This window comes from Xyrauchen texanus, chromosome 36 (assembly GCF_025860055.1).
Source record: "Xyrauchen texanus isolate HMW12.3.18 chromosome 36, RBS_HiC_50CHRs, whole genome shotgun sequence".
Taxonomy (NCBI): domain Eukaryota; kingdom Metazoa; phylum Chordata; class Actinopteri; order Cypriniformes; family Catostomidae; genus Xyrauchen; species Xyrauchen texanus.
The window spans coordinates 22,024,285-22,046,711 of record NC_068311.1 but is presented as its reverse complement, the minus strand read 5'-3'; the positions used below and the strand labels follow the sequence as shown (position 1 = coordinate 22,046,711).

Below are 22,427 nucleotides of genomic sequence, written 5' to 3'. Positions count from 1 at the left end.
GACAGAACCACATTCCTGAGCCACCATCCATTTTGCCCCAATCCACCCTCATCTTTTATCAGACATGAGATATGAGAAAAGCCTTTTTATGAGGCTTGAGTCTCATGAGCAAGTATATAAGTAAGTGTAAGTACACGTATAACACCAATACAGCACATAGTCACTAATATAAATTGATAAATAAGTACTGGAAAATAATTTTCTCATCACTCTGTAAAATAATTTTCCAGTGCCCCAGTTGTCATAAGGAAACTTCTCAAAGCCTGGAAGAGAATTCCGTATGTCTATAAAGAATACCAGGCAGATGGTATGAATGGCTGGTGAGTATCAGGGAAAGTAGGTTGGTGGAGATAGGTAGTGGGAGGTTTATGGAGGAGGGGGCTTTTCTAATTAAGACAGGGTGTTTTTAAAGACCCCATGCTGACTCAGGGTTTAATGATTAGCTTTTCAATCAAAAGACAGGGATGATGCAGAGGGTCTGAGCATGTGTGTATACAGTATTTGTATTATAAAGGGTTGTTTCTTCTCACACAATAGAGCGCAACAGTGTGTGCCCACTTTTTCAGCCATCAGACAAAGGTAGAAGACTATGCCCTTCTGTAATGATGAAATGAACTTTAATGAACTAAAGTTGTTCATTAATATAGAAACTATCTATTTTGATTTAACTGCAAAATTTGCGTCATGGAAGTGCTGCTGGGCTCTTTTGGTGCGCTTTGTTTGCTGCAATTCACTGATTAGGTGGATTTTTGCCTTTCATGATTACGGGTAGTGTAGTTCACCAGAAATTTCTCCATTAAACATTTATTAATGAAGATGAATTAACACAAACTGATGACTTCAACAGAAGCATATACCACCGATTAACAACCTGTGAGCTCACCACAGGTCTGTCTTTCAAAAGTTAAAAAAAAAAAAGGTTAAAAATGTATTGTTAAAAATCTACCTCCCTATGAATAATATGTATGGGATTTTTTCTTCTGGATCCAGACTGCTGTGCTCTATAGCATCATTAGCTTATTATTTCCACAGTTTTTAAAGATAGCACTGGATATTTATCTGAGATTGCACAATCTATTGATGGTAAATCCTCAAAGGCCATTGCATACATTGTGGGATTGCTGACTGTACAGAGTATCAGTATCTTACCTTCAGACAGGGGCAAGAAGGTGATGGCCGTGCTGAGGCGGCCACTTCCTAGACTGACCAAATGGGGGCGCTCTGCTTGGACCTTCAGCCCTTTCCCAGTCTCAATCAAGTCCAATGGAGTGCTCTAAGAAAGCAAAGTGTAAATTTCATTGTCTGTTCTGAGAACCATGGCTTTTTTTATACAAAACAATTACTTTTTAAATGCATTATGAATCAATTGTGATACTTCAGATAAAATTGGCTACAAATATTTAGCATTGCATTCTAATAAGAGGTTCTAAATTATTGAACTTTCTGAACACCAGGCAATTGGTTGTGTGTTTATCTTACTCTACCCTAGTAAGAGTAGTGCCTTCCCTCAGTTACATCTTTAGAGTAGACCTCAGTGGAAACTTGAAAGCTCAGCATGGGGGAGGTTGTCATGGTAACAGTGTGAACTGGTAATGACTAGGAGGGGAAGAATGTACCCTCTATTTCTGCTATCATGCAATGACATCATCTTCTCAAATTGAAATGAGCTGAATCGATCAACTTATTTTGAAGGCAAATTCTGCTCAAGGCATGATCATTCTGATATTGTAAATTTGCACAGGATATCATTTTGAATAGGTCTTAATTTATTTAAAAATTTATTTACAATTACAGCTGCTTTCCTGATAATAGCTGAGCACTTCTCCTTTCTGAACATCATATTATCTCCTCAGGGCTGTGGTATATGGTTGGGTTTAGGATACTCCTGAGAGCTTAAACAAGATTAGCAGGATGTAATTAGTCTAATCGGTTGAGGCAGATCTGAGTGAGAGATGATCATTGTCTTGTATAAAAACATCAACATGTCTCCCATAGATTACACCATTACAACAGGGAGAAATCCACATAGATGTTGCAGCCCTTTTGGAGCAGGAGGTGATGATGGAAATTATGCCCCATGGGTTTGTTTCACACTTTGCATGTCACCTCCTTTCATGAAGAAAATCTGCCAGACAAAAGCTAAATTGATGAATATAAGGTGTCGCTATTATACAGGATTTTAATTGTTACTTGGTAAGATTTCAAAACCCAATCTCATCAAAGAAAAAAACTCTATATAAAGTTTGTTTGATCTCACCTGCAGCACTTGATGAGACTGATGCCCAACAGGAAGATTTCGGTTCAAACTATCCATGACCAGCTCGTTGTCACTTACTCGATCTGACACACAAGGGTCCTTAGAAGACAAAATAGATTTGAGAAAATCTTATAAAATGTCAAAGCTTCGAAAATATACAATCGTCCAAAGATTTATGGATAGGATAATATGATATTTGACAAAATATTAGACTTAGAGGCATTTGCAACAAATTATGCTAGAGATACGTTTCTCAGAACATATAGATTTTTTTAACCATTTTTGCCATTTCTTTTATGCAACTGTTCCAATGGGAACATGGAATAGACATGTTGCTTGCTACCAAATGTTCCGATACCTTGGCATCGACTTTTTGCCAGGATTTTGCCAGGTTACTGACAAGAGCCATATCCCATCAGACAATTTTGTGTATCAATTCCAGTGTGTTCACCTTTTCCTGTGGCACTACTGATAGCGTGTTGCACGAGCAGCCTCAGAGACACTGATTGGTCTCATGGAAAACAGGAAGTAATTGCGTTTCTGAGGTTGCATTTTCAATGTAGCATTACATTTATACTCCACTGATGGTTAGGTTTTGGGCCTTGGTTTGGGTTAGGATGTATGGTTAATAAAATATGCATTCTTATTGACTGTATTACATAATTTACAACTTAAAACAACTCACTTTTGGTGCCACTATGTGGGACATTTCAACCTGAAACTGGAGCTCACACATTTCCATGAGTTCAACAATACTTCTGACTTCTGCCACTGGGCAGTGGTTCAAATTTATCTAAAGACTGACCAATTTCACACAAAGAACTGAAATCTACATACTGTTGCCGAATTCAGAGAAACCGTGGATGTATTCCGTCACGTTCTATGACCATGCTCCACGTTTGACAACCAGAAAGTGTAAAAATAGCAAATTATAATTTTTTTGTAATAGTTTCTTGTCTATATTTTAAAAAGTATTTTGCTTGAAGTGTGTTTATGCTATCTTTCTTTAGTACAAATGACACTTGTTTCAACACTGTTATCTAATGCAATGACATACATTTTTTAAGTGTGACTTAAAAGTGTACATTTCTATGACTACTGTCCCGTTTAGTGCAGATAACAACTAAGCTAGTCAAATATCTACAGCGCTAGTGGGAGACATTCGGCCTCCAGCATTCCTCGTCTGCATCCTCAGCTGACTCATTGCCCTGATGAATAGAGTCTGTACTCACTGAAATGGCATTTGCAAACAGATAACATGGATTTACCCTTCTGGCCCGACGCCCTAACTCAAGCTGACTCTGACCGACCGTAAACTGCTCTCTCCTCTGAGACCTGACACATACACGCACACAGACCGTCCTGTGCTGACATTCCCCATTTCTTGCTCACATGTCCAATCTTTGACTTTTACCAGAGTGTATATATTCACTCCAAATGGCTATATATGTACAATTACCTGTAGGCTGTATAGTCAGAAGCAGAATTTTGTGATGTAACTTTACACATTTGACTATAAAAACTGGCTTGTGATGAAATGAATTCAATGAAATCAAAACTCATAACGGCATAATCAGATGTAATTACTGTAATTACACTTTGAGATTCGATGATAGCACCTTTGTTGTGAGATGCAAAAACACTTTGATTCCATTTTTGGAGTTTGGGGAATTTAAATTGCTTTGCGGTAATCAGGCAATCAAAGGCAAACAAATCTCACTGGTAATTTTCTTGCTATACTTTACATCTCTTCAGCTGAACAAAAATGCCCTCGCATAATAAATAATTTAAGCAAAAAGACTGATCTCAGTAAACTGCCTGTACAAGAAAACCTAATGAGGTTTTACTTAATATTAATATATTTGTATTTTTTTAACAATTAGCAGAGAGAGCATGTATCAACCAAGAAAACTTAAAATAGAAATAACTCTAATGCGATGTTTAAGATTTGAAAGATAGCTTGAATGTACCTTTTGCCAGTTGTCCAAAAAACATAATGCCTCCATTTCTGAGCACTGAATAGTTGTGGTATCTAGGTTCTACTGCATCAAAGTCCCTGATGTCTGAGGAAATGTGTTATTTTCTGCCTCAATAGCCCCTCTACATCTTTAGAGCATAGATGTTACTTGTTCCTATTCAGTAAAGCATAGACCTGTCTGTACATGCTGCTTTGAGCTAAACCCTGCATTCCTGCTTGTTAGCTACAGACCTGATAACAGATGTTGGTGCGCTTGTCAATAAAGGATAGAGCTCTATAAATGAAAATAGAAAGACATGGAATTACAGTGAAATATTTTAACAAGATGAAGTAAAGACAACTCCAACACTATTGAGTAATTATGGAACTGTATTTGGGTCATCTGGATGCCTACAAAGAAAAGACTATGAGATGCAGACAGACAGAAGATCTGACAGAGTGAATTTTGGTTTGATCAGACTCCAAAACTCTGTTATTGCCACATGCTTTTTAACTCATCAAAGCCCAGTTTGCATGATATACTGTATGAGGCAATGACATACATCTTTATACAGTACTGAGTTTAATTTCGCAGTTGGAATCATCTCAATATTGCACGCAAACAAACACAAACTTGCATTTTGTCAGACCCAAAAACATGTAAAACAGCATATTTTTTTATTAGAAGCACAATGGCTTGTATTGTTTGCTCTTCAGCATTCATGGACTTCCCCTCACACATGTGGGAGACTCTCATGTGGATGCAGAGCCCTGCACCATCCTTGAAAAGCCCAATGGAAAAAGACGGAGAAATGTGGTTGGTTGAAGGTATGTAGGTCTGGGAAGGAGAGCTGCTCACTCTTTCCAAACTGTAGCCCACATCAAACTTAGTAAACAATCAAATCATATGTTCAGATCCATGGTGATCTTACATGTTTATGGCAAAGTGAGATCTCTTTCAACAACATTGCTAGGTCAGCTGATGCCTGTTCTTTTTGCATTCTTCTATTCTTTTGGACTTGTTTGACGTCATCACCCACCTCCAAAAAAAGAAAATAGTTCTTCAAAGTTGTTGAATCTACATATCGCAGCACATCTAAAAACTTGCATAGATGTGTTTTACATCTTCATGTCTTCCGATTTCGCTCTTTCAAGGTTGTTAGGCAAGACTGATTTTCACAAGAACACAAGAATGACAATGCATTGATAAACCCCCATAGTTCACCCAAAAACTGTCCCCAGTGGCCGAAGTTGTTGTTGAACATATGGGCACATGTGAGCCACAGTTTCCAGGTAAAGTGGCCACAGAGTGGCACCAAAAGCAAGTCTTATTTTTAGTTCTAAATAATGTAATTAAGTCATTAGGAATCCATATTTGATTAACTCTATGCCCTAACCCAAATCCCAGCCATTATCCTAGCTGCCAGTGGTGTAACAGTGTAATCTTGGAGGGAAAATGCAACCTCAAAATCACGCTCACTATTGTTTCTATGAACACAACTACTTCTTTGTGTCCATGGGATCAGAACCCAAGTCTCAGAGGTTGCTGAGATGATAAGTAGTGCCACAGGAAAAGTTAAATACATTTGAATTGAATTGAAAAATTGTCTGATAGGAGATGTGCTTAATTCGGAAGAATGGGGCTGATTTCAGGATACATGAACATTCAGAAGCAACTTGTGGAAAATTTTCAAAACAAGATTCTTAGTGAATAACAGGTTCAGTCTGTTACCCAACCAAAGATTGCATATGACCTTGGTCCATTTTTATGGGGCTTTTGTTTTCCTTTTTGGAGCCTGACAGCCTCTGGTCCCCATACATTTGCATTAAATGGAAAAGCTTTAACATACTGCTAAAATTCTTCTTTTTATGTAATACAGGTTTGGAATGACATGAAGGAGAGTAAATAATGACTTTTTTGGGTTCTGTCCCATTAAGTATAGAGCTTAGAGAGGAGATATTGGATCAGATTGAAAGGTGGATGACACAAGAGTCAGCTCTTCAACACAAGTACTGTAAGCTGAAAAAAGGACACGGCAGATACTGTAAATCTCTGAATGGTAAGACATGATAGTACTGTTTGAAATGTAAATGTTTCACCACACAGAATTCCTCATGTGATCTAGTCATGCATATTTCGCTAGAGCTTATTGAAATAATTTCCTCGTGAGATTATCTTCTGTATACTCAAGAAATGCTAAAGGAGAAGAAAATTTTAATTAGTTGATAACAGAGTAAAGAAATGCGGCAGAGACACTCTGAGCGAGTTCCTGCTTTTGTAGGCTAATAACAGCTTTCATTTTCCTGCCTTGAGGAACAGCAGATTATTCAGTTTCAGCTTGGATGTACAGGGAGAGAGGGAGAAAGGGGAGAGGATTACCTTTTTTCCACTATAGCTAGTCTTCTTCTGCCAGCTGCCTGTTCAGAGACTTCCACCTGGTGGTGAGCGCCCTACTTTGATCCTCTTTCCAAAACTCACATACACACAAACCTGCTCATTAGAGTTTCCTTTGTGTTCTATTCTTTACTCACTGTTATCAATGACTGTTTTGAAAGGACAGTAATGTGTCTGATGCTGGGAGCAAACTACAGGATGAAGTTCAACTACTGTATATTCTTTCAACATGATAACACCAAAAAATCGACATGCTGCTTCCGAATAACTACGTTCACGTTAACAATGATAAGCATGATTCTGAGGTCTTTTTTGCTCTAAGATTAAATTTTTACTCTACTGATGGTTAGGTTGAGGGTCAGGGTTTGGTCAGGGCAGGGGGTAGGGTTAATAAAATGTGCATTCCTGTTGACTGAATTATGTCATGTACAACTAAAAATACAATGCGCTTTCGGTGCTTTGGGGCAGTGGTTCTAATAAGCATGGTCCGATTTCAGCAATGGAATTTTCGACCTCCTTTTGCCGAATTCACAATGTGATCAGTCTGATTCTTTAAAAATGTCAAAATGCACTCTGACTTATGAAGTTATACAGTCATAATGACTAACTATGACTAGCAATGCAATCAGAATATTTAAGCCATTATCACTTAGATTGTAACATTAAACACAAAACATTATGACATAACCATAATGGTTATGTGGCTATATGGACTTTTGTTTGACAGCTCAAGCATGCTTCATCGATTTACATTGCCTAATAAAGTAGATACAGTATATATATATGTACAGTATTTGGCCTCACATTTAAATGTTTTTAAATTTACTTTTACATTTTTATACATTTATTTTCTACAATAATATTTCACCCGGAAATGTTTTATAAAAGTGGCTATATAACCAGCTGCCAGTTTCATATAAAATAATGTAGACCATTGAGCAATAACCACAGGCTTCACTCTATTCTTATCAGCTGTTCACTGTCGCTGAACACAAACAGTTTGCATGACATCTGGGATCACAATCCCTAAGGCCTTTATTTAATTTCCAGAGATTCCCAACTTCAGAGAATGATACTGAAGAAAACAACACACATGTGCAAGATGAGTCCCTGCAGCAGGCAGCATGTGCGCTGCAGCATACGGACACATATCTAGACAGGAAATTGAGGGGCAGATGAGAAATCCTGCCATTTCCGTGAGTATGATTATGGCCATGGTCAAACACAGTGATGGATGTGGCCGACTAAATAGCATCTTCCATTTTTAGAACTCGCCACAAAAATGTTACAACAGAGGTATTTGAAAATTGGCGAGGCTCAAGAATTTGACTTAAAATATAATCATGTGGGCACTGAGTAGCCATTCTCCCACTCATTGTAATTAAGACTTTAAAATTATGTAACTATGTATGAGGTTTAAACATACTAATTTAATTTTCAATATGCAGAAATGTTTCAAGGGGATCAGAATAAACTCTTAATGACACATATTGACACATACAATATATGCCCATATTTCTCTAGGCTATTGACTGTCTATGGTATTTTTTTTTTATCAGAAATCAGAGCAAACAGGCCTTTTCTTTCTTTCAAGCCCCAGTGTTTTATCCATAACTGAATCTAGAGAAATGTGCCTTTGCTATGCATATTTAGCATTGTGTGATGTTTTATAGTGCTGAATAGAATCTCTGGTATGCTGCTCTCTCCATTGTGTTGAGAAAGGCAGAGGCTTGTTTCCAAGCTAATAACTGACAGACCACCTGCACAGTGAAGACGGGCAAAGGTCACCAGAACATTATCAAAGGCTTCTATGTACATGCTCATGTCAACGTCAGTGAAATATATAACCCGCTGCTACAAAAATCAGAGAAAGCGAGACAAAATAGAGTTGACAACTGTTTAGAGGAGATGGGGCCTGAATTTTTTAAAGGGTTCTGGAGGCCTAAATATTTCAGAACCCTAGACTAAAATGCAGAAAGGCTTTTTAAAAAGAAGATTTTTATAAAGCCATAAGTGTCGAGGCTTGATCAGCTATACTAAAGCAACATGATCATACAGGAAATCAACATGCTGCTTCTCAATGTACCCTGTAATTAATCCCATTCTGCCAAATAATTGACAAGTGCAATCCCCCATTAGACATTTTTCATCAATTCAATAGTGATCACCTTTTTCTGTTGTGCTACTGATAATCTCTGAGACATAGCTTCACATTAATAATGATGAAGATGAACCAGAGGTTGCATTTTCCTTATAACATCATATTTTTACTGCACTGATGGTTAGGTTTGGGGTTTTGGTTATGGCATATGGTTAATAAAATATGCATTCCTGTTGACTGTATTCGATAATTTACTACCAAAAAACTTGTTTCTGTCAATACTCTAAAGTCTAAACAAAGCATCTGGAGTTCACATGTGCGCATAGGTTCTAAAAGAGGACTTTTGGGAACTTAGCGCTGCAACAGCTGGCTGATCATATCTCAGACACAGAACAACAATACCTGGACTCAGTCATTATTATTCTTGGGGACTTTAACAAAACAAATCTCACACGCGAACTGCCCAAATACAGACAGCACATTACATGCCCCACCAGAGACAGGAATATATTGGATCACTGCTATACAACATTAAAGGATGCATATCGCTCTGTCCCACGTGCAGCTTTGGGTCTCTCTGATCACTGTCTGGTTCATCTTCTCCCGACCTACAGGCAGAAATTAAAATCAACAAAGCCAGTTGTAAGGACTATAAGGAGATGGACTATTGAAGCAGAGCTGGAACTACAAGCCTGCTTTGACTGCACTGATTGGAGCGTTTTTGAAGCTGCAGCTACAGACCTGGACGAGCTCACAGATACTGTTACATCATGCATCAGTTTCTGTGAGGATATGTGCATCCCTACTAGGACATTTTTGTCATTCAACAATGATAAACCATGGTTCACATGGAAACTCAGACAGCTTCGTCATGCCAAAGAGGAGGCTTACAGGGGTGGGGATAACGTCTTGTATAATCAGGCCAGGAACACACTGAATAAGGAAATCAGAGTGGCTAAAAGAAGCTACTCTGAGAAGCTGAAAAGCAAGTTTTCAGCTAACGACCCTGCATCAGTGTGGAGTGGCCTGAAACAACTTACTAATTACAGGACTCCTACCCCCAACCCTGTGGCGGACCAACGACTGGCTGACGACCTGAATGTGTTTTACTGCAGATTTGAAAGGCCCGATTTCACACCCCACATGCACTCGGACCTTCATTTCACACAACCATTAACACCTCCTGCAACCCCCTCCTCCCCTCCTGCTACACTACCTGCACTCAAGATCTGTGAGGACGATGTGTGCCGTGTCTTTCGGAAGCAAAGGACAAGGAAGGCTCCAGGACCAGATGGCATCTCACCAGCTTGCCTTCGTTCCTGTGCTAACCAACTGGCCCCCATCTTCACTCAGATCTTCAATAGATCACTGGAGCAGTGTGAATTCCCATGCTGCTTCAAACGCTCAGTTATTATCCCCGTCCCTAAGAAACCTAAAATCACAGGACTTAATGACTACAAACATCTGTGGTCATGAAGTCATTTGAGAGACTGGTGTTGGCCCACCTGAAGGACATCACTGGACCCTTTCTGGACCCCCTTCAATTTGCTTATCGAGCAAACAGGTCTGTGGATGATGCAGTCAACATGGGTTTGCATCATATCCTGCAACATCTGGACAGACCTGGGACATACGTAAGGATCCTTTTTGTGGACTTCAGCTCGGCTTTCAACACAATCATACCAGATATACTCCGGACTAAGTTAAACCAACTCCCTGTTCCCACCTCTACCTGTCAGTGGATTACCAGCTTTCTGACGGACAGGCAGCAGCTTGTGAGGCAGGGAAAATTCACTTCCACCACCTGTACCATCAGCACTGGTGCCCCCAGGGATGTGTGCTCTCCCACTTCTCTTCTCCCTGTACACCAATGACTGCACCACCAAGGACCCCTCTGTCAGGCTCCTGAAGTTTGCAGACGACACCACTGTCATCGGTCTCATCCGAGATGATGATGAGTTTGCATATAGAAAGGAGGTTGAACGGCTGGCTTTCTGGTGCATTCAAAACAACCTGGAGCTGAACACGCTCAAAAGAGTGGAGATGATTGTGGACATTAGGAGGAACACCCCAACATTGTCCCCCCTCACTATTCTAAACAGCACTGTGGCAGCAGTGGAGTCATTCAGGTTCCTGGGCACTACCATCTCACAGGACCTGAAGTGGGAGATACACATCGACTCCATTGTGAAAAAGGCCCAGCAGAGGTTGTACTTCCTTCGCCAGCAGAGGAAGTTCAACCTGCCACCAGTGCTGCTGAAACAGTTCTATTCAGCAGTCATTGAGTCTGTCCTCTGCACTTCAATAACTGTCTGGTTTGGTGCAGCTACGAAATCAGACATCAGAAGACTACAGAGGACAGTTCGGTCTGCTGAGAGGATTATTGGTTGCCCCCTGCCCCCCCTTCAAGAACTATACACTTCCAGAGTGAGGAAAAAGGCTGGTAAAATCACTCTGGACCCCACTCACCCTGCCCACTACCTTTTTGAAATGTTGCCTTCTGGCCGGCGCTTCAGAGCTCTGAACACCAGAACCGTCAGACACAGGAACAGTTTTTTCCCCTCAGGCCATCCATCTAATGAACAATTAAATTGCCCCATTGAGCAATAATTATGTGCAATACACAGTTTAATTTTAATTTTAATTTATATTATCCAACATATCCACTTCTGCCATTACTTACATTGCTCTGTACATAATATACTGTTTTTTGTTCTTTATATACAGATTGTATTAGATTTGCACTACGTGTGTGAATGTGGGTATGTATGAAGGTGAGTGTATGTACGTATATGTATAATTATTTATTTTGTGTTCTTTTTTGTTTTTAATTACCTATGTCTTGCTGCTGTTTTTGGTATTGTTTGTATTGTTGTTGACTGGAAGCTCCTGTCACCTAGACAAATTCCTTGTATGTGTAAGCATACTTGGCAATAAAGCTGATTCTGATTCTGATTCTGATTCTAAAACACTTCCAGTTTCGGCCACTGCGGGCAGTGGTTCAAATGTATTTTTTTGTTTTGTTTTGTTTGTTTGTTTGTTTCAGTACAAATTAGCTCTGATTCCAATCAATTTCTGTAAAAACTGTACAATTTATCTAATAAAGCGTTTGTATTTATAACACAAGTCTTTTTGATCAACATTAATGATAATTCACCTTTATCAACAATATGAGTGGGCATTGGGGAGATCAATTCACCCTAAACACTAGAGAGGAAACATGATAAACAAACAGGACGCCAGGAGAGGATGCCTCTGATGATTGTTGAGTCTATATGCAGACTTCCTATCGGATAGCCTGTTTCCTGAGGGATGAGGCCCAGCGTGTGGCAACCAGAGAATGCCATGTCATTCTCCATTTCTTCTCTCAAACAGAGGCAGAAACATGCCTTCATGCCACCAAAGGACAATTTCAAAGGTCTTACTACAAGGGAATTGAATGCTGAAGTGTGCAATTTCTGCACCATTAGTGCCACCAAATGGAATTGCAAAAATAATGGTGTGTTCAAGTCTTGACGCAATTATTGTATTTAGGATTTGAATGCATCTGAAGGTCGCACCACAAAGTTGTAATTACGAGTGGGAAACTCTGGATTTTCGTTGAGCCCTGACTTTCCGAGTTGGGAATGGCAATTTAAGAATCATGGCAGAAGCAAATTGCTATTGGTAATAATTCCGTTTTATTTGAGGTTTTTGACTGTGCAGTTCTGTTTATATGGATTTTTGTAATGTTAATGACGAATAACGTTAAAACGTGCCATAAAAAAATACTAATTTAGCTGTTTAATGCAGCGACAAGCTTTTGCAACAAAACTCCATTTCTCATCATTATATGGGGCTGCACAAGAATGATAAAATATGTAGATAAAGTAGGGTGACTATACGTCCTCTTTTCCCCAGACATGTCCTCTTTAAAAAAACGCCCTTAAAAAAGCGTTCGGCTGGGATTTCAAAATTTGCAAAAATGTCTGGGATTCGGCTTTAGTTGCATTAAGATGTGCATCTGGTCTAATATTTATTTGTGTGCACGCGCATATTTGGATTGCTTTAACTCCTCTTTATAAATCCTGCCTTCTCGCACACCAATTGGTCGATTATAAGAGACTTGCAGCAACTATTGGCCAAATTCATGCCTGTCAATCTCTCCGAGAATGCACGAAGCGCTGTTGTGTTCGGCATCAAACATTTGCTTGACAGTAGCAGCAAATGACAGCTGAGTGGAAACAATGCCCAAATGAAAGTGCAAATTTACAGAAGATTTGCACAAAATAATCCCATGCTTTCGTCCAGGTCGAGATCTGTGGGAAGCAGAATGTATGACATGTAAAGCTGGCACTTATGTGTCAGTTGCTAATTAAGGTGCAAGTGATTTAGAAGCACACATTAGCTCTGCCAAGCATAAAGGCTCAGCAAAAGGTGAAAGTTCATCAGGTTAATTAATGGGCTACTTTTTGCAACCAGGTAAAATTGTTATCATATTGCTTCATTTTCCATGGCCATCAAAATAATAGTAATAGTAAAAAAATGAAGGTGCAATCATGGCATAACTGTCACTCATGGATATTCAAAAGAATTTTGGACATTTTTATTTATTTAAATATATTTATGTTATGCTATAGTTGTCTTTTTCACTGTATTAGTGTTTGCATTCATAGTAACACTGTTTTGAATCCTATTATTCCAGCCCTAACCACAGAAGAAAAAGGTGTCCTCTTTTTGGAAAACCAGAATATGGTCTCCCTTGATAAAGCATTAATTACACTCCTAATGCGTGGCTTTGCTCTTCGTTTTGTTGCATTGTTGCTAAAAAAGCTTCCTGCCTTTGCTAGTAAGTGAAAAAGAGAGAAATATGAAACTGCAAAATGGGTCTGTTCTTTCCAGGTGAAATCACTTGGACACACTTCACACAGTATTACAATTTCTGATCTCGTTAGTCCGAACTTCCCAGGAAGACTTGAACGCACCATACACTTTCGGAATACACCCTTCCTCTGACATTGGAACAGATAGTTCCACCTCAAACTCACACCACTGGTTGAGCCAAAATTGCTGTTGGTCATTTCTAGATTGTATTGTTCTTTAGATTATGGGTAGGGATAAGCCCTAATGGAAATAAACCATTGTTTTACAATACTATTGTTGTAGTAACCATGACAGTAGTAAGCATGTTTTGTTTTTGTGTAAACCATGATTTTGATACAATAAACCAATGTTTTAAGTAGTATTTAGTAATAATGTAGTGTCCATATAGTACAAAAAGTTGTATTGTTGTAATATTGTAATAACCATGACTGTAGTAACAGTCTAAAGTAGTAACAGGCTAAACACACATCTTTTCCAAAAGCACTTAACCGGTCACAAAAAAAAAAAAAAAAAAAAAATTATTTACATTTCTTGTTTCAATTAAATCTGTTTTGTATACTATTCTGATGATAGTGAAACTTTGTAATATGGCACTTTTTGTACCACTGTCTCCCTAAGATGATTCGCTGATGTTCTTCCTCTTTTGTAAGTCGCTTTGGATAAAAGCGTCTGCCAAATGAATAAATGTAAATGTAAATGTAGTGGTAAACTTGGTGGTTACTATGGTTTTACTACATATCATGGCTAATTTTCATAGGTTAGGTTACATAAACACACACACACACAGACACGCACGCACGCACACACACACACACACACACACAAACACACAGGGTGCAAATATCATCTGCCTTACTATTTTCAGGGAAATCAACCTATGAATGGTACTTATAGTTGAGACATTTGGGAAGTCATTTGGTATGACAAAAATTATTTCAAAGAATTTACATGAGGATCAGTTGAACTCACTGATGTGCAAGGACTTGCTACACACAGAAGGCACACGATCTTCAAAGTCATTTATTATTAGCTTGTAGTGATTTTTTGGGAGCAAAAACTGCATCATTGGAGCAGAGCGAGCCTGACTAATAATTTCCTGGCTTGAAGGATACTATTGAGAGTGAGTCACTTTTTCTCCAGCCCTCCATGTTGAGGGGTCTAAGCGGGGCAGGAGCTCACATTGAATACAATATTCCAACAGGCACTTGCTCAAACGTTCCATTGACTTTGGCTGTTTGTTTCCTAAAGACACTGAGCTCAACAGGCATTCCAACGCAGCCAGCACAAAGAGCTCTTTTCAGTGCGTTTAATCCCTGCAGAGGAGTGGCGAAGGGGCCTGCATGCCTCTCCTCTACTGAGGACCACAGGAGATAAACTTCAAATTCATAAACACACAAGCACCCATGCAGACCATGCCTACCGTTACCCTGAGACTTGTTCAGTGTATAGTGTTAGGATTTGAGCCTAACTGTTCAAATAGTTAAATAGTTCTTCTGATGGATCTCAGAGAATGCATTGTGAGTGTTTTGAAATTACGAGACCAGAGTATCTCTGTGAGGCTCATGTTATCATAGTAGCTCCTGGTGATTTTGGCCTTATATGATGCTGTAGAAATAGGCAAGTGGATCACCTGGTAATGTGAGCCGAACAATAAAAAAAGGATGATCATATGTGTAATTTTTGAACGTTACATTAATTTCTCTATCCTAGCTTAATTTGTAATATAATATGTTGATGCAATATAGTCCAGTACAAAGCTTGGTTTTCACCTCTTATCTTATATGCATGCGAAATCGTATGTACCTCTTGAGACAGAGATTATAGAAAGAGATTCACATGACTAAAATATGATGCCAGTCAAGTCAGTGTCATGCCATCCCGCTCAGGTGTGTGAGGCCTTGCCAATATCCTCAGTGTGTGACCCTCAACGCTTTGCCAAAATTCCTTGAATCACCTCTTTAATCTCTATCCAAAAATGACAGACAAAAGAGAAGCTTAAAGCCAGGAATTTCACCTCTGCTGGAAAGTGGCAGAAAGCGGCGTGCAGACATGGCCTCAAAGCCCCCAAAGGCAGAAAACTACAAAACATCAACACACACTCTTTCACTATGCTATTGAAAGCTGTTGTGATTCAATGAGTCGCTGCTACAGAAACAAGTGTCCCAGACTCACCCCTCTCCTCCTCCTAACTCTGTTTCTTGTCCCGTCACACTTCATCAACAGGCATCATATGAGCTGCACCATAAAATAAATAAATAATTAAAACTTGTGTCTGGATAGAAGTCTTGATATCTAGCAAAGCCAGTATAAGGTGATTACTGGAGGAAGAAAGGTACAGATATTCTCAATTGTGAAGGAGAGTTGTGAGCTAGTAAATGGGAGGAGGTGGACATGGAGTAAAGGAAACAGCTTTGGAAATATCTATGTCTCATGGAAATATCCTCAGTTACCCCCTTCCTCCACCCCTATTGGCGGATAATTCTTTTTTTTTTTTGTCTCAGACTGGGTGGTCAGATTTATGATGTACAATACCTTAACATACGTTATAATTCCCTAAAAGTATCTGCCCACAAGAGATATTTACCTTATTTCTTTCTTTGTTTTCTTCAAAAATCTCTTGTCTCATATTTCATCTCAAGCATGCTCTTCCCTGACACTTTTGTCAACTTGGTTATCAAGTACACTAACTTTTGAAGAAAAGATAAACAATTCTTAGGGGCAAAATTGTTTGGTGTGCTGGAAATGACACCTCAAAAAATGTATATTCATAAACCCCCCGCCCACACAAGTATATCCTTGAGTCCTTGAGATGGAGTGAAGTTTGCGAGGGAAGGGGGTACAAATTTGAAATGGAAAGCAGCCTAAGTAGCTCTGACCAGAACCCTTCTATATAGCGGAGCTTTCAAGCTTATCCTAAAATAGCATAACGCTGCAGTCCCATAGACATTGGCGAGGAGACAAGAGGCCGTTCTTTTTGAATGGATGTCTATGGTGGAGATGCTTTATTACGCTGAATAAACTGCTTTTGTGAGGAAACAATTCCTCATTTAATTAATAGTCTGCTAATCTTCAACACATACTGCAATAAACAATTATTCTGGAATGAACTATGTGTGGAGTTGACTGATAAAATTGCTGTTTTGTAAGAGAAGACACGGACGATTTTGCAACAGCTAGGTGTTAGTTTACGGCTCTCCCCATTCATTTGTATGGTATCCACAAACTGTTGTAACAAGCCATTAGATTCTCTTCTATGGCAAGAATGTGGAATTTTATGTAGGTATAGAAGATATCTGCTTTGAAGTTATGACTAGCTTCCAACATTCAGTAATAATTAACAACAGTGATTGGTCCATCCTGGCCAGCGCTGAGAAAAGGTACCACGTGACATCACCTTCGGCACTCGAGGGGAATTGTGCAACACAAATTGGGCGATATTAGCTCGTACAGCGGAGGGGGGGACTTCAGTTTTTTTTTTTCAGACTCACAGTCACGCAATTGCAAGGTATCTCATACTAAATTATTTTCAGCGTTGGGGGGTCAGAGTCACCCCCCCAAAACTCTAACATAACACCACCTACAAAATCAAACACCTTTGGCTGTTTTAAGCTGTATTTCAGCAGAGTTAAAATTAATGAATAATAATTTACACTTTTCTTAGTATGTCCTCTAAATTCCCTTAAAGATGAGTCACCTTTTTGCTTTTGTTTGTGTAAAAGCATGAGGTAGATTTTGTGTAGGAGATACCAAAATGGAAGACATCATTGCTTACCCACACTACACAACTTCTCCAGCCTACACTTCTGACCATAGCTGGAGCCATCCTGACTATGTCTGACCTGACATCATGCAGATCTGATAACAAATGCATTTGTCCAGCAACAATTTGCAAGATGACCCCTGTTTGATAACCAAGAAAGCTCTTTCAGATCCCAAAGCACTGGACCCAAATTTAATTCCAGACAGGGCTGAACAGCGCTGGAGTGTTAACAATGAGTAATGATGCTCAATAAAATGTTTAAAAGTGTCTGGAGGATATCTCAGACAGACAGAGAGAGAGAGAGAGAGAGAGAGAGAGAGGGAAGAGAAAGCAGGAGGTGGAGAGATCCACTTGGAAAACAGAGCCAGTTAGAAGAGTGAAGTGCATGTTGCAGCTGCTGTGAGGCCAGACACACACACTCGTGAATGCGATTGTTGACCAAAAACAGTTACAGACAAAACATGATTTTCACATTTTCTTATGGTGCTTGTCTGTGCAAATTTCGCTGCAATAATGCTAGTGCGTTGCTAGGTGGTTGTTAGAGTGCTGCTAGGATGTTCTGGGTATGTTCTGTGTTTGCTTGGCCAAAATCAAAAGAGCCCAACCTGAAGTCACATTATTCTGTTCCTAGATGTTTCTCTGGTCTTTTCTTCAATGTAAATGTGTGTGATTTTTATGTCCATTGTGAAAATCATAAATCTGATAACTGATGCACATTCATTATGTATTTTTCATGTCATAAACTGTAATGGGCGAGTTACATGCCAAAGTTTATTACATAGGGATAGAGATTTTTTAAACAAACCTCAAACCTTAAGTATGTATGAGCAGTAGTAATAGTGATGCTTGCATTAGCATACATATTACAAAGAAGAATGTGTATATTTAACTTCCTAACAATGAATTCCAGACCGTATTATTTTATTTTAGCCCGTTCTAATTTCTTTGGGAACACAAATGACCTGGAAAACAGTGGCTTGATTATCATAACCAAAACCAGTGGAGCATTTTTTACTCACCACTGACCTTCCAAAGTTCCCAAAAGTGATCATGGAAAGGCCTCCCTCCTCTCCCTTTACCCTCCCTCTGTTTCTCTGCTTGGTCAATGAGCTGCTCTGTTTTGGGTGGGGGAAACGGGAGAGAGAAAGAGCTACAAACGTGGCATTTTCAGTGTGGTGCCTCTGACAGGCTGTTTCTGCCAAAAAACTAACCAGCACATGTTATGTTATGGGTGCTGGTCTTCTAAATTGTCTAAAGACTTCAGTAAGACTTCCTTGGTCAACCAGCTTTACCAACCTTTTGGTAAATTTACTGATTTACCGGTACATGGCAAAGCTATCAGAGGAAACATTACCTGCTTAACACTTTTTGGGCTGCCACCTGCAATCTTTCACACTAAAATTTAAAACCATTTACACATATTGTGGACTAATTACCAAGAATTGGTCTCATTTTTCAGAGACCAAATATTCATGAATAATATATTTGTACAATCTTATGATGAATATAAATAATAAGAAAAAAAAAACGTTGTCCTAAATTTGTAAGCATGTAATTCTGGCTCTGTTTACTCCATCTCCCTCAAAAATGTCTAATTTTATTCCACTACATGGCAGCAAGTACTAGAAAAAAGAAAATTTCCTTGTGCTTGTCCATAGACATTCAGTCTAATATTCAGTTCATGCTTTGTTCATGCATGTCCCTCATTGTTACATCTAATATCTCGGCCTCTTAGCGGACTAGAAGCTCAATCTGGATGTCATTGGAAAGTGAGAAGGAAGGGGAGATCCTCCCCTTTGCAATGATGTATAACATTTTATCAATAGCCGATAACATTCAGTATATTGCCGATGATTTGTTTAGCATGCTTTTCCTGCTGGACTGCATATTTTGTATATCTATGATATAACAAATTCACAGACAAGTAAAAAAAATAAAATAAATAAATAAATTGGTCCTAACAAAGGGCCTCATGTGGTCTTCTGCTGTTGCAGTCACTCCACTTCAAGGTTTGATGTGTTGTGCCTTCTGAAATGCTATTCTGCTCACTAAAATGGTACAGAGTGGTTTTCTGAGATACTGTAGCCTCTCTGTCAGCTCAGTATTTTGTTTTTGGATTTTTCTTTCCTATCGACATGCTAGTCCACCAGCTAGACCAGCATCAAACCAGCATAAAGCTGCCTGGACCAGTATTGAAATTCACACCACTCTTTTTAACAGGCCTATAGGGCTTTAGTCTGAGATCCTCACTTGTTGTGTCTTCAGCTCTGATAAAAACAAGGACATGGCTCATTTCACTTGCTTGCATTTGGCCAAAACAACTGGAAGGCAAAGAAGTCTGAGACTTTTAGGAACTCTCTCCAGCTTCATTCCACATGGATTAATCATCTCATGTTTGAAATACACAAGGCAATGTTCCTTAAATACATTTGTTTTGATAGCAGATTTCACTAGACCAGATATTTGGACCAGAATCTCAAGAAACCTGACAAGAACACAGGAAATGTTGCCACCCCAAAATAATAAAGAATATAAATGAATGTAATTAATATATATATATATATATATATATATATATATATATATATATATATATATATATATATATATATACAGTATATTTATTTTGTTATTATCGTTAAAATGTAGCCATATGGCAACAATTTATTTTCATTCACTTTCCCATCTTTCAGAAAAAGCTTAAGCATAATACATTGTTGGAAATAAAAGGGCAGTCTTTAAAATAATACAATAATATGCTTTTTTTTAAGCCACATTACATTAGATTTGTTTTCTCCAAGACTGTTTTCCTATGGTCACCCTTATGGAGAACACCTGCTGAATTGCTCCACAAATTGCTCTATTAATCCCCTGTCTGTATGTTTCTTCTACATCATTTTGCTGCATCTTTGATTAGTTAATTAGATGTTGTTAACTGATCAACTTTATCCAACATAGTTTTACAGAAATTTTTGTAAATGGTTTTACCACAATGGAAAAATTGCTCTGTTGTCTTATGGCAGCTCTGTACCTCAATGGAATTGCACTTGCACTGTAATTTTAATTCAGTAAAAATGCTTTATTACAGTAATGAGGATATATATAATGGGAAAAACAAAAAATACAAATTAAAATGTTCAGACACAGCTAATGAAAATTTAGGTTGGGGTGAAATGTTACCAGGACGTGTTCTTGACAAAAGTCAGAAACCCACTAAATTGATGTAATTGGAATATTACATTCCCTGCATTAAAATAGTTTGTACATTAGGGCTTCACAATAAATTGAAAAAAGAATCAAGATTACAGCTATGGCTGCCACAATTAGCTAATCAATTACAGATTTCACTTTAGGATAAACTCCAGCTATCTCAAAATATTTAAAGTTAAAATGTTTGTTTACTTTTTGCTACATTGAGCATTGTAACCAATTAGAGACGTCCGTTGTGCACATGAATGCAAAGATGAATCAGAGAGTTAGCCTTTTATAGTCATGTCAACCTTCTCCAAAATATTCTAAACCAATTAACAGGAGACCTTACCTGTTAGAGCGTTCTGGCAGCCTAAAGAAGACTCTCTGTAGGCAAACACATGGCTCCTGTCCTTACAGAGAAGACATTACAAAGTTGGATGTAGTCCTATGCGAGGATGGTACAGAGATGCTATGAGTGGTGCAGACAGTCCAGTACTTATGATGTTCTCCCTCGCACACGTTCACACACCCAACCATCACAGTCTCAGAGCACATTCTCCTATACCCAGCACAGGGACAGAAATCGCCTCCTTGTCTCTTCCCCTCTCTCACTATTTCTGCTTTCCTGTGCAGTCAACCACTCCTAGCCTGACACAAGGCACTCATTCTTTCAGTCAGAGAATTCCTTACTTGTTCAGTAACCTTGCAGAGACCCCTGCTGCAGAAGTAAGTCTATTTCAAGGCTGTTCAAAGGATGAGGAAAAGCAAAATCTCACTTTTCTGCAGATGGGCAGAAGGCAGTTGCCACCTCAGAGAGGTTCCTCTTGTTGAGGGTTTCTTGGGAAGCTTCCAGAGCAGTGGAGACCTCAGGTCAGCCCAGCTATTGTCACTGTTTGTATAGTCCTGTGTCAGTCCTGACTCTTGCTGGCACTACACCAGAGAAAAGCTGTCTTGTTGGATCAGGTGCTTCTGTTCAACAGAAATATCCACACTTTCTCATCCAGCTGAAGTCTTTATTCTAAACAGACTGTAAAAGTCACAACTCTATTTGTATCTGATATTTTCTTTCTTCTTCCTTCACTCTTTGGTTTTCTGATTTGAGTCTCAGCATAATTCATGCCCTCTCTAATAGGAGGGGCAGGCTGAGTGTTATAGAGTGGTCTTCTGGCTCTTGAAGCCTCAGGATTAATGGGAATGCTTGATACAAATATATTTTAGTCTTATTTGTTTGTTACTTTAAGTGAAAATTCAAGGTGCTGTAAGCAATTTTTATTGAAAGGTATGCAAAAAAAACTCCTTGAACGATATTAATGAAATAAGTGTTGTGAGATATCTCACCGGTCTCTGTGACATCTCTAGACTCTGTGAACTGCAAACAAATATGTGTCTGCAGGCCATGGACTCTGATGCTTTCTGCTTGTCAACATTTTATCATTCTCATTATAGCCTACTGTAGTTGCAGTGAATTATTGAGGCTTAATATAATTTTTCTGCCATGTTGTTCATAACAGTTGTCAGTTGAGGGCGCTATTTTGCTGATGTTGTTTTTGACATCTGTTTCTGCACATTGTTGGTCTCAATAAAGCTCATTTGGTATCTTTGGGTTGAGGGGTTTAAGAAAGAGGTGGCAGTTCTAATCCAATGGCTTAGCTTGTGAAATTCAAGAATGGATAAAATCACATACAACATTCAGTAGAGGTGCATTAAAAAAATGTTGTGTTTATGTCATATTGGACACCTAGAGTGAATGCATCATTCAAAAGCAATAGTTTTTGTTTATCAATACCATTGTAGAAATTCACTATTCACAGTCAGCCATGATAAATGTAATCAATGAGTAGAACTGTCGAGCAGTATTCGGCTGGTCTTGTGATCCTAACATGGCAGCCCCCATGAGGGGAC

The 22,427-nt window shown here is 38.8% G+C and overlaps 1 protein-coding gene across 2 annotated transcripts in view; it reads right to left on the bottom strand.

The window, feature by feature from the left end:
* LOC127629685 (pleckstrin homology-like domain family B member 1) overlaps positions 1 to 22,427 on the bottom strand; it is a 111,822-nt gene that overhangs the window by 86,179 nt on the left and 3,216 nt on the right. Inside the window, exons 1-3 of one of the 2 annotated variants that reach the window (XM_052106890.1) lie at positions 15,746 to 15,850; positions 2,258 to 2,356; positions 1,150 to 1,273 (exon numbers count right to left, since the gene is read on the bottom strand). In XM_052106890.1, coding sequence (XP_051962850.1) covers positions 1,150 to 1,273; positions 2,258 to 2,356; positions 15,746 to 15,790 — 268 coding nt within the window. In that variant the 5' untranslated portion in view covers positions 15,791 to 15,850. Of the gene's footprint in view, positions 1 to 1,149; positions 1,274 to 2,257; positions 2,357 to 15,745; positions 15,851 to 22,427 lie in introns of those variants that run through there. The other variant, XM_052106889.1, reaches the window with a different exon arrangement.